We start from the raw sequence: 13,315 nt of genomic DNA on the forward strand, positions 1-13,315 counted from the left end.
GGTACCTTTTCTGGTACTCAGCAAAATAAATGACAAGTTAAGTAGACTACAGCAATTTTGTGCAGATTACCATTCTGTGCTCTCCATTCTTTTAAAGTGTGTTTTCTGTATCGGTGTGTTTTCCTCTCCTTTGGTTCATTAAATTCACTTCGATTCCCCAATCCTACCCCCCCCCCCCGCCTCTTCGCATACCAAACTTACCTGTATTATACCCTTTTTATAGCTCCATGATCATACCATGGAGGAAGATCAATCTGTCGCGGGCCTCCGAAGGCCTTTTTTTTACGCCTCTAAATTCAAGGAAGATGTGTCCGAACATATGGAAGTAAATCTTTCACCCGCGGTCTGAGGTCCCTAACCCTGATAAACCAATTTTGCTTTAATTTAAAATAGTTTATGGTGTGCCTTCCTATTATTCAATTCTTTGAATGGCAATAAAAGTCACAATTACTGTAACTTAGGCCTAGCCTTGAAGCTGAACATGGGTGAGCGACCATTCTTGGGGAGGGGGGTGGGGTGTGCAAGTGAGTAGAGGATGAGAAGAAGAAAACATGGGAAGTCCACATAAGCACTTAAGGCCTTTCTGATCAACCCTGGAGCAAGTCACCACAGTGACAGCTGTCACCGTGGTTTTTAATCTGTCGATCCGCCACATCTGGAGAAAAAAAAACACTGGACGCGCTATTTTAGTACGCCAGCAGAAGACTAGCCCGATACGATGACGATCCTGCCAAGTTGAAAGAAATCACCCGTTATCACGTTCAAACGCTTTCAAAAACACATGCCGATAACTGTTTAGGTAGTTGCAGCAGATTGATTGAGGGGGTTGATTGATTGATCGCTAAAGCGCGCCCTCTTGGTCCACTGGAAGTTGGACGAGACCGGTGTCACGTGTTGTGTGAAGATCACGTGAGAGCATTGTTGACATTATTTTCTGGCACGGGGAATAGCTTCATAGCACTGAGTCAAACAGGTAGCTGTGTAGTGTTGATGACCTGATGACCTTGATCAGTTCTCTCTTTTGAATGAAGGTAAGTAATTATAGGGCCTATGGTTTCTCTATCTAGGATTAGGAGTTAGTTTTAACAACAAATAACAGCACCATATTTTTTATTACAAAGAAATACGAGGAGTCAATTTTTAATAATAATGAATTATGGTTTTTAAATTATTGGTTTAGCATGTTTAGGAGGTCAGACTCATGTTGAAGTGCATTTTGCTATTCATTATCAATCAAGCTCAGTCAGCAGAAGGAACCTATACAGCCACACCCTAGACTAGACGGTAGACCAAGTAACTGGGGCGCTGTACTCCCCGTTTTTCGAAATTTTGACATTCTCGATCATCAAAACTTCGGAAAATGGAGTACAGCGCCCTCATTACTGGGTCTAGCCCTGTCCATAGTGCCAATGCATGCTCTACTCGTTTTATGGCAGTGCTCTTCGAGCTTACACTCAACCAATATAGATGAATTGCAATACGCCTCCCTTTGGCCTTATTAATAAGGGAATTAATGGGTCGCACTAAAAACTGACGACTCACGACACCTCACGACAATGTGGTGTGGCACAACCGTTTCAGCCGTTGCTCTCGACCAATAGGATTGAAGAAACTGTCGTAAAAGCACAAGTGCAAGTTCGCGTGTCACGCCCATGTTTCAACACTTTTTACTGGTCATAAACAAAGGTTTATACACACCCGCATGACGCGCTCTCCACCAATAGGAATAGCGAAACTCTCTGAGGTATTTATGCATGAATACTGTACATCACAATTTTAACCCAAAACGAGGCCATATCCTAGGAGCAGCATTGGCACAGCAAAGGGTACCCCTCCGCTCCACCCCACCCCCTAAAAAAAAGACAACGCTTTAATAAACTATTTTCCTCTTGTACCCTCCCTCTAAACCCTCCCCAATCCTGATATTTCAAGCACACATTGAATTCATAATAGGGTTACCCTTAGCCCTGGTTGGACTCCTTCGTTGCATACAACGTCAGTGCAGTGCCACTGACTTTGACGTCCTACCAGGGCTAGGGTTACCCTTAGCCCAGGTTGGACTCCTTCGTTGCATACAACGTCAGTGCAATGCCACTGACTGTGACGTCCTACCAGGGCTAGGGTTACCGTTAGCCCTGGTTGGACTCCTTCGTTGCATACAACGTCAGTGCAGTGCCACTGACTGTGACGTCCTACCAGGGCTAGGGTTGCCCTCTGCCCCTTAACGAGCATCAAAACACAGGGCCTCGGACTGCTGTCAATGTTGTGAATTAGAGACAAAAAAAGTTACGTTCTAAAGGAAAAGAAATGCAGCATCCTTGCTCAATGATCTTATTTATTATAAAATATCTTACCCACTGGTATCAATCTCTCTCTATAAACAGAGATTTTGTCAGCACCTTACAATAAAGATTCAACATTGGAGACGATACACCCAGTGAGTGTGAAACCATGAAGACGTCAATATGCTGGTGTTGTGTCTTGTTTCTGATCGGCATTTTTGTTGGAAATGTACAGGCAGGTCAGTAAAGTTTGAACTATTTGAAGTAGTGCTGGGCGAATAGTGAAATTTTGTTATTCGGATACCGCTGGCCAACTATTTCGCTAGAGGGCGCTGTTCGTTTGTGAATGAGATCTTATGGGCGGATTGATATTAGTTTTAGACAGTGTCACTCGGTTCACTCATAAAAATGACCGGATCTAATTTAAAGATGGTGATTTGCTTTTTCTTTTGATCGTGATTGACTCTATGTGAAGGAAAACTTTTGTAATCTTTGAACAAATTACGTCAGAAATGTCATTGTTTTAACTCTTCACGGAGGTGAGCATAGTTAAATACTTAATATATGCTGTTTTATGCTGTCTTAATAGAAGTTTCATAAGGATTCAGACAAAACATTCATATCAGTTGTCGCCCGACGTCCTCGGATATTAAAGAATATCCGGTTACTCGGTTGTAATTACAGAATTATCCGGTTTGTAAATAGGTATTCGCGCCCTATGCGGATATCCGGTTAAGAAAAAAAAAGCATTCGCGGTTACGGATAGGAAAACCTATTCGCCATTAACCGGATATTCAAATAATTCGCCCAGGCCTAATTTTAAGTCACTAGACACATATTTACTTAATATTTAATGGAGAGCAGCCAGATTTGTAAAAAGGAATAGCCATAAGACCAGATGCGAACCGAAATGCCAGATGACCTCAAAATGGGAAACACTTCAAAGATGCTGCACCATAGCTAGACTGACTATAGTTTACCAAGAAACTCACTCCATAACTCCATTCAACATTTAATAGTAATCTTCGTTGCAACCAAGGGAATAGACCAACAACTCGTCAAAATCAGACTCTAAATTATAACACCATCTCGCCAAACAAAGACTGTTAATGTTACCTTTGTATCTGAGAACATTCTGGAATTCACTCCAGAAAAAAAGTTTAATCAGCTCCTGACGCCTATAATTTTAAGTCGCTCCTTTAAAAACTAAACTTTTAAGTTGGAGCTTGCATGCATCTTCTGTATCCTGAGTTCAGAGAATCCTAAGCTAAAACATGGTGTCTTCTGGTGTCTTTGCAGAAACTTGTTCACTAGCCTCCTATTACAGCAGTCACATGGTATTACAACAACAGCCGCAGAATGCAATTCTGTGGGGTTACACCGATCCTAAGACTACAGTGCAAGTCAGAGTTCAGGACAATGTTCAGGACAAGATGTACAAAGCTCAAACTGGATTAAGTAAGTAATGCTTCTCTGCAATCTTATTTCAATATCTTCAAGACTTCATATGGCAGAGCTTTACCAGAAATGTTCCTGTATGAAAGTGAAATTCCCTTTGTAACTCATGTAGGCCTATACCTGTGGCAGAATAACTTTCTGTTTCCTCAAAAACAATAGACCCATGTTGATCAGCTTTTCAATGGTACCTTTTTAATCGGTTCTTCCAAACTTGAGGATTGGTATTTGTAAAGGTGAAAAATTTTGCAGTCTTTACCACTTAGCCATGAGACCAGAAATATTTGAATCATATCACCGATTTGTAAATGTGTTTTCAAATTATATTTGTCAAGACTCGGTTTTTGGGAGTTGTCTTTCCAAAGGACCCAAGCAACAACAGAGCCCCTCGTAGAGCACTTAGTCTTCGAGAAAGACTCTGCTAGGGTCGAATTGTCATGCCTTTAACTTTGCATTTAAACCATAGGCCCTTTCGAGTTGGTAAGCAGTTTTCAACAGCTAATTCTATTTTTTCAATTTTTTGTTTTGTGTAGAGCCATTTAGTACAAGTGCAATTTGGAAAGTGAAGTTGGATCCAATGCCTGCAGGTGGGCCTTACAACATCACCGTCTTCTGTCAAGCGTTTACTGTGGTCAACACAATCTACCTAGTGGACGTCATGTTTGGAGATGTGTGGGTTTGTAGCGGACAGAGCAATATGGCATTTACTGTCAAACAGGTATAACTCAGACTTTGTGGAAACCCTTTTCCCACTACAGTACCCTATTCCCGTGGTTGTCCCCAGGGAATAACGACTGGCCTTTTTACACTTAGATCGCTTTACCGCTAGTCTGCCCCCGATGATCGGTCTGCTCCGGCAAATGCGTAAACCCCGTGGAAAAAACAACCCCTGTTCCAGAGTTTGGGAGTGGTAAAACCCTGGGGTATTCTTAAACCATGTGGAATAGGGGCACAGTGTAAAAATGCACCAAAGTAACCACCGGGTAAAAAGAGTCACTTTTGTGTCATTCTTTTCACAAATTCCCAGACCTAGACCTTGAGATCTCTTTTTTCCGTTGTGTTTCCAACTTCTTGTGGTCAAACCAGCCCCTTTCTTCCAACCCTTCTGTATCCTTATTCATTGTTTACCCCTAATTTATTTTTTGTGTGCCTTGTGCCTCTCTCTGTCTTTTGATTTTTATCTCATCCCATGTTTGGTTATTTCTCGATGTTGATTAAAGCATCATACCAAATCAAATATTGTGTTTGTTCCTTTGCCCAGTTGCTCATCCATGCATCACCTGAGGGAGTATATGCATAGCACTGTGCCTCTTAGCTCAGTTGGCAGATCATCTGCCAAGAGTGTCAGGCCGGGTCTTGGGTTCAAATCCCAATGAGGACCATTTGATTTTTCTCTCATCTTATGTTTGGTTTTCTACATTTATGTAATTCGTGGCTTCTGTTACTCTGTGTACAACGTGTTGTCATTAATTTGCCTTTGAGAAAGAATCTGCTAGGGTTGAAATGTCAGGACAATAACTATTGTTTTGTAAAATGTGATCACATTAAACTAAAGCAAAGAATGTTACTTCTACATGTTTTTTTTTCTTACAGGCTTTTAATGGTTCAGAAGCGCTGATAGATTCGGTAAAATATCCCAACGTCAGACTGTTGGCAGTGACTGAAGTAACTTCAGCTACACAGGACTATGATTTCAATGGTAGATTGTACGAACCCTGGTCTAGGCCTAACTCAGGTATATAATATATTTTAGGAGCCTTGGCCACTTGTTCCTAGTTCCTAGTTTTCTCTTCAGTTTTTGCAATGCAAGGTTGTCGTTCATGTTGTTCATTTGTGGAAATAAATGTTTGTTGAATTGAATTGAATTGAATCTGTCAGCGATTTCACCAAACTCTTCCCAGCTTAGGATTAATTTTATGACTTGGGACGAGTTAAATTCTGTATCCAAAGCCGTTAGGACGAATTGAACCAATCCTAGAGTTACTCGTCCTAATTGGAGATAGGATTAATCCCAGCTTTCTGTGAAATCGGCTGCTGTCCGCTTAACTCCATGAATTAAAAAAAAGAATATTGTCTGACACTCACAAAATTGTCTTACCTTTATCCACTTTGTTGACCTTTTGCAGACAGTCTGGGCGGCAAGGCTCCTACATTTACCTACTTCTCTGCGTTATGTTGGTTCTTTGGACGTGATTTGTTCGACAGCCTGCAATATCCAATTGGACTTGTCTCAAGTAACTGGGGAGGCACCCCAATTGAAGTTTGGTCTGCACCTAATGTTCTTCAGCAATGCAATGCTACAGAGAGGTAACAAGAAAAGGCAACAAATGTTGGAACAAAAATTTGATACTTTTTAAAGAAGGATTTGAGACTGTGCATGGTGGAAGTATCACTTAGAGAGGTTTGGGCTAACACCATTTGGAAATCTTTGCACCACCGTTTTTTTCAGAACTAACACTACTCAAAAAGAGATTTCAACCGCAAACCTCTGGTAGATAAACTTTTTGATATAATATAATAGATATTTTTGAAGTAGTCTTGATTATTTTTGTTGTAGTCAAGGCGACATTGTTAACGGAGTAGTTAAAAAACGGAAGTCTCGGTTCTACAAGGCAATCAATAGTCTACAACACTAATATAGGATTTGAGGCATTGCATGGTGAGGTATCAATATGAAGTAAGCAAATATAAATACAACACTATTGCACTCAGTTGCCCCGGTCTAATATTTATAATATATTTTTGTTTTCAGCATTATACTCAAGCACGACGCGAAGCTAGAAGGCTCGCTCAGAGGTCCTCAAACACCAACATGTCTATGGAACTCCATGATTCATCCAATGTTAAACTTCACGATTAAAGGTGCAATCTGGTATCAAGGTAGGTGCTGATGAAAACCTTTCACAAATGTCGATGTCACAGGGCTATTTTCGTAGCAAATGTTTCACAGGACTTAAACGTAAGTCAACTGATACGGATTATTTGTTGTGAGTTCCCCATACCACCAGATAGTTGTTGGAATTTTGTCTATCATTGTCACCATTATTATATGGGATTTTAGGCTTTTCATAGTGAGGTATCAATATACATTTGGTTTGCGGTAACACCATGTGGGTATCTACTTAGTAGATTTTGTTCTTTAGAGAATTGTCTTTAGTTTATATTCTACTACCGCGGAGTTGATTTTCGGAGTTGGAGAGACTTCTCAGTTCTGAAAAGAACTGTCCTGCACCTTAACATGTACCACCTTTGCAGAAGGTAGGAAGTCAGCTATTGTTTGGAAGTTTTGTATAATTGTCTTTGTTATTATTTTAAAGAATGATTCAAAATGTTTTGTGATTTGTTTTTACAGGTGAGGCCAACACGAAAAACCCTCCTCCCTATAAGTGTTTATTCCATGCTATGATCGAAGATTGGCGCTTGAAGTGGAATGAAGGCACAGATGGGAGTACAGATCCACAGTTCCCTTTTGGATTCATGCAGGTTGGTCTTCTCAACTTTTGCGTACTAGAAATGAACAGGGTACCAGTCACATTGTGTGCAAGTGACATGGAAGTGTGGCTGGTAACTTTACTCTGGTTAGCGTAATTTTGTTGTACTTGGCAATTATTTATGCTTAAGCAGCTCTTTAATATTGGGCCAGCTGTAAGCCAAACTGATGTAAGCCAAAGTAGGAAACCATGTTACCTCTACCCCCGTGCATCTGACAGAAGAATTCAAGAAATCCTCTCATTCCTTACAGTGTATCTATCATAATCAATCATAAATAATAATAATAATCAAAGGTTTGCTCGAAGGCGTTGAAGCACAGAAGAAATAAACAAGCCATTGATGGTTGGCCTCCTGAACCAAGTGGACTTCCAGAAGTGACTTGAATATGTTGAAGTATGTTGTGTCCCTGATGTGATTTAAAAGTTTATTCCAGCAAAAATGATATTACCTTGTTTTATACATTTTCCTTCACAACTGTAGCTTAGCACTTCAAACTCTCCGAACCCAGAAACAGTTGGTCCATACCCTACTCTAAGATGGCATCAGACATTTGACTACGGTTACGTTCCTAATCCCGTCATGAAAAACGTCTTCATGGCGGTCGGTATCGACCTTGTAGACAAGACCTCACCGTACGGACCGTAAGTTTCATATATTTTCTAATTTCCACTTTGTGCTGTTTATTTGTGCAAATTTTGATTGCTATTATAAAAGTTGTTCTTACTTGTGGTACCATTATCCAAAGAGGTTTAACTCACTAGAAACCATTAAAATGAACATTTTGTTTAGGTGGCACAACTGTACACAAACTGCATTCGAGTTCAGAAAAATCTGCATTATTCATTCCTAGAAGCAAACACAGTTGGGGTGACTGCGCCTTTTCTGTTGCGGCCCCCAGGGTATGGAACAGTCTTGCCATGCCAACAACATCAGACAATATCTACAACACAGACTTTTAAGACATCACTCAAATCTCACCTGTTTGCATGAGCTTTGTGTACGGCGCCATGAGCAAGTACAGCGCAATGAGCAATGGTCCCTGCCGTGGAATATTGCACCTTATAAATGTTACGATTGATTGATTGATATTCCTTTTTCTAGGATTCACCCACGAGATAAGGAGGACATGGGCACCAGACTGTCCTTAGCTGGTCGGGCAGTCGTCTACGGCCAGAATATTACCTTCTCTGGACCATTCCCTTCTGAATTCACAGTCGATACTAAAACATTGACAGTTCTTATAAAGTATGACAACGGAAATGCAAACATCAGGATTGTCGGAAAGATTGGTTTTGAGGTGAGTTTGGGTATCACTGGAGTGTTTCCTCTAATAGATTTTACTGAGGTTACTGAGCTTGTGTTTTGGTTACAGCTCTCCTCATGTATAAGACTACCAGATTGTATTCTGTGTAAAAGCCATTGGACACTTTCTGAACAGAACAAAAAATAAAAGTACACAGATTTACAAATAACTTACGGGGTTTACAGAAGGTAAAGGTTAAAGACTTGCCTTGAAATATTATTCCATGAAATGCTTTACTTTTTGAGAAAACATTAAAACAATTATCAATTCTCGATGTCGAGAGATACAGATTTATTTTAAACACATGTCATGACGAAACTTGCGGAAACAAGGATAGGTTTTCCTCGTTACTTTCTCTCGACTCTGATGACCGATTGAGCCTAAATTTTTACAGGTTTGTTATTTTATATGTAAGTTGTGATACACGAAGTGTGGGCCTTTGGACAATACTGTTTACTGATGTTCAATTCATTATAACATTTATTTCCATCCTGAACTGTACAAACCAGATTGCAGAGGACAATACTGTGGAGGCATGATCCCTGTAAGCCAAGTTTAGTAGAGTGCCTTTTAATTAGAAGAAAAATGAAAACAAAATTTTATGTCAAGGCCAGGGTATAACAATGACCGTCTATTCAAAGACGTGACAGATAGAAACAAACGCATTTTCATTCTTCCAAGTGAAAATTAATTATATTTTTTATGTACAATCTTGCTTTTGTCTTTTAGATTTGCTGTTCGGCCAATACAACCTGTCAATCTGATGATACGTCATGGGTACCAGCCGAGGTAATCAGTCAGCCGACCCCCTCATCTCTGATCGTGTCGTATTATTGCTATAAGAAACAAGCAGTGTCTATCAGGTATCTTTGGAGGGATATGCCGTGTACATTTAAAGGATGTCCTGTGTATAGTGTGGAGAATAATTTGCCTGGTGCTCCTTTTATTGCAACTTTGTCTTAGTGTCCTAGGAATGAAGAGTATGCTTGAGGTCAAATTCAGTTTTGTATTGGAGTGTCCCCAAAACGAGGGCTGTGCCCCCCCCAAAATCAAATATGCATCATTGAAATATTGTGTAGTATTACTCATTGTTTTTCTTACAATCTATATGCAGAAGGTTTTTGTTTTTAAAGTAAGATATTTTTTAATGTTAAAAATAAAAAAGAATAGTTATACAAAAAAGACAAAAAAGGGCATGTATATACCAGCATTGGTATTAAGGTAAAATGCAAACACAACTGTTTCAATATGCCAGGATAAGAAATGGTATCACCTAATCATTGTGCCAACTTAAAGATTTACTTGATTTTTGCTGATGGAAAAACTGAAGGGCTTTCAAATGAATTCAGCTCAAAATCATAAGATTTTACTTTCAGGGTTTTTATGAAAGTATGGAGAGTGTTCAAAGACTAGGTCAACAAGTTTAGGGGGTGGATTCTAAATAAAGGGTTTTGTGTATATTCTTTTAGCTGGATATTTTTATAGATTTGAACTACTTGTGGTAATAAGAACACAATGAAAGAATGAAATTTTACAGGTGACCAATTGAGCCCAAATCTTGCAATTTTTTGTTAGGGGAAGTATTGGGGATAAGGTAACACTGCTTAACAGCAAGCAGTGTTTTTGCTTACTATAGCAGGAAAAGTGTGCATAAAGATAGTTGTATATCACAGGTGAGCAAAAATATTAGGCAGCTAGCTTGCGCAGTCACCATGGATTCGCATTGTTTTAAGACATCATCTACTTTCATCCAGTAAGCACAGGAAGGTTAGCATGTGTGACTACAGTAAGCATCGCTACGAAATGGAAACTTGCTTAGTAAGCAGAAAACCAACGATTAAGCAGCTCTATGACATTGGTCCCTGAAGTTGACCTTTGAACAATTTATTACTAGTGCCAATGGGTGGAAACAACATTGACAAATTATATAAAGGAAACGAAGAATAAATTGTATTTCGAATTTTTAACAACACTTTCATGTTACATTCGTCATTATCATACAATGGCAGCTTTATTTTTTTTTCAACATTTATTTCACTTTTAAAGGAACACGTTGCCTTGGATCGGACGAGTTGGTCTATTAAAAGCGTTTGAAACCGTTTGTTATGAAATGCATATGGTTAGAAAGATGTTTTAAAAGTAGAATATACTGATCCACACAAGTATCACTCAAAATTGCACGGTTTTCCTTTTACGTCGCGAACTATCACGGTCGGCCATTTATGGGAGTCAAAATTTTGACTCCCATAAATGGCCGACCGTGTTTTTGGACGAGGTAAAAAGAAATCCACGCAATTTCGAGGCATATTTGTGTAGATCATTGTATTCTACTTTTACAATATCTTTCTAACCATATGCATTTTATAACAAACGGTTACAGAACGCTTTTCAAAGACCAACTCGACCGATCCAAGGCAACGTGTTCCTTTAAAATCATGTTTATTTTGTGAATGTACGGGTTTTCCAGTTTTAAATTGTGATTGTTTCAGTTTAAAGGCACTGGGGTGGATTTCACAAAGAGTTAGGACTAGTCTTATTTCGAGTTAGGACGAGTTACTCGTCCTAACTTAGGACTAGCTGTACGTTGTTGATATCTCTTAGGACTAGTCCTAACTCTTTGTGAAATCGACCCCTGGACACATGCTAATTGTCAAAGACCATTTTTCTCACTTGGTGTATCACAACATATATGCATAAAATAACAATTACCTCTGTGAACATTTGAGCTGAATTGTTCGTCGAAGTGGCAAGAAAACAATTAAAGAAAAAACACCCTTGTTGCACAACTTTGTCTGCTTTGAGATGCATAATAAAAGGCTTCAGCTGAAGTCTTTTATTATTTCTGTGAGAAATTACCTCTTTCTTTTAAAAACTCTTTACTTCAGAGAGAGAGCTGTTTCCCACATTACTCTTTACCGAGTAAGTTTTTATGCTAACAATTACTTTGAGTAATTACCAATAGTGTCCAGGGCCTTTCAATTATGTTTATTTTGTATGTACCCAGTTTTTAATTGTGATTGTCATTTTTTATTGATTTACCTGTTGGTTTTGGACCAATTATAGTTAATGGCTGTATAATCTTTATAAAATACAATGACAATAGGATGGCAGTGAAATAATACGTTGAAGTTATTTGGTAATTAATCATCTTGCCATTTTTAAATTGATAAATTAGTCTAGGTGCTTACTACTAGATGTGGAAGTGACAAATATTTGCAGTACTAAAAAATGTTGAAACATGGTGTAAATTGAAAGTGTATTTTAAAATGTTAATATTTTTAGATGTTATTCTTTAGCAAAGTCTCAGTTACAATTCATCAACCAACTTTGTAGTTTAGTCGCCTGTGGAGTAGAATAACTATTGATATGTTTTTAACTTTTTTGCCTTCGAGAAAGACTCGATTATTAATTAATTTTCACAACTTTTAAAACAAAAATTGTCATTTGTTTAACTTGATGTTGTCTTTCATGATTTTGTTTTAACCACAGCGGTATAATATGAGGCAAGGACTGCATATTTAAACAATAAGAATCTACAACTTCTGAAAAATATTGTTATTACCAGGTCACTGCTGGTGGTTCAACCCGCCTCTGATGTGCTGTGTTTCAATGGAATATGAAAGTTTATGGGTGCCAAAAATTGTTTACAAATTGTGCTCATTCAGACATTTAAAATAAGGAAAATTGCATCAGCTTTGTAACAAACAATTTTAATTTATTACATCACAACAATTATTATCCCCAAATACGGGAAAACAGTGGGTAACAGCAAATACTTGTTTTTTGATTTATTGTTGATTTAGACCGTTTCAAATCATGAGGCCCATTTATAAAATAATTGAAAATATAAATTGTTTAAGTTTCTAATGTACAAGATTCTAATCTGTATAATTGTGAGTAGTAATTGAAAATAAAATAATATTAAGATATGCCAAGCCTGAATGAAGTGTCGCTTACCATTATTACTATTATTAATTGTTGATCGCCAATGAGAAAACTTTGGTGGGTGCATATGCAACAATTCATGCACCAAACTGATCAACCTAATTTGCAGGCCCAAAAAATATGATGTTTGGGTGTGTAATTTTACCACAACCTGGGGGTCCTGTGCTTCCACTTTCGAGGTGACTTCATAAATCTTGGCTTTGATTTTATGTAGTCCTTTTTTCTAGCTTGGGAACTGGAAAAGTGCTACATGAAAACTGGCAGCAAGTAAATCGGGGAAAGGAATGCTTTCAAGTGTGTTTTTTTCTGGCTAAAATAAAAAAAAACATTCCGAAAGGCCTATATTTCAGAGATCATTCCGGAGTTTGTACCCGAGACCTTAGCGGTGACAGGAAAGGGTAAGGACAGTTTCAGCAACAAGGAAATTCTCTGAGAATATCACACCATGGCAAATCTTACTGCACGGATTTTCTATGAACTGCCTCAGTAATGATTTTCTGCCAAATGAAAATGTTCTAAATAAGCTGCATATTCCTTTATTTTAAAAAGCAGCTGTATCGACTATAGAGTCTGCCAATCTCCCTTAGCACAGCTATAGCCTCACTTTGCTTTGATTTGAGGAATGTACATACTCTGCAAAAACCACAATAATTATTTAGTTATTAAAAAAAGATAGTTCAATCCTTAACTTAGAAATTTTGTAACCCCAACAATAACAAATGAACGAGTCTTCTTTTTGAAAGCGTTTGATTGGACAACACGTTTATGCAGCAAAGTTTGCATTTGCATAACTGATTAAGTTTATAATAATATAAACTATTATCAGGAAACTCCGGGA

The 13,315-nt window shown here is 38.4% G+C and overlaps 2 protein-coding genes across 2 annotated transcripts in view; one reads left to right on the plus strand and one right to left on the minus strand.

Annotated features, from left to right (window-relative positions):
- LOC139935413 (U6 snRNA phosphodiesterase 1-like) overlaps positions 1-5,950 on the minus strand; it is a 69,208-nt gene extending 63,258 nt beyond the window's left edge. Inside the window, exon 1 of the mRNA XM_071929989.1 lies at positions 5,836-5,950. The gene's annotated coding sequence lies outside the window, so the exon portion shown is untranslated. The remainder of the gene's footprint in view (positions 1-5,835) is intronic.
- Positions 830-11,224, plus strand: LOC139935411 (sialate O-acetylesterase-like). The gene is made up of 11 exons (XM_071929983.1): positions 830-1,031; positions 2,385-2,521; positions 3,582-3,740; positions 4,271-4,455; positions 5,331-5,472; positions 5,864-6,044; positions 6,490-6,617; positions 7,090-7,220; positions 7,710-7,870; positions 8,331-8,526; positions 9,262-11,224. The coding sequence occupies exons 2-11, from the start codon at positions 2,452-2,454 to the stop codon at positions 9,493-9,495; spliced, it is 1,587 nt and encodes a 528-aa protein (XP_071786084.1). The 5' UTR covers positions 830-1,031; positions 2,385-2,451; the 3' UTR covers positions 9,496-11,224.
- Positions 11,225-13,315: the final 2,091 nt, after the last annotated feature.

Source organism: Asterias amurensis, chromosome 3 (genome assembly GCF_032118995.1).
Source record: "Asterias amurensis chromosome 3, ASM3211899v1".
In the NCBI taxonomy this organism is placed as follows: domain Eukaryota; kingdom Metazoa; phylum Echinodermata; class Asteroidea; order Forcipulatida; family Asteriidae; genus Asterias; species Asterias amurensis.

Coding starts and splice junctions, on each gene's coding strand:
- LOC139935411 (XM_071929983.1), top strand. CDS start 2,452: ATGAAGACGTCAATATGCTGGTGTTGTGTCTTGTTTCTGATCGGCATT. Junction 7,221..7,709: donor TCCCTTTTGGATTCATGCAG/GTTGGTCTTCTC, acceptor TCACAACTGTAG/CTTAGCACTTCAAACTCTCC. Junction 8,527..9,261: donor TCGGAAAGATTGGTTTTGAG/GTGAGTTTGGGT, acceptor TTTGTCTTTTAG/ATTTGCTGTTCGGCCAATAC.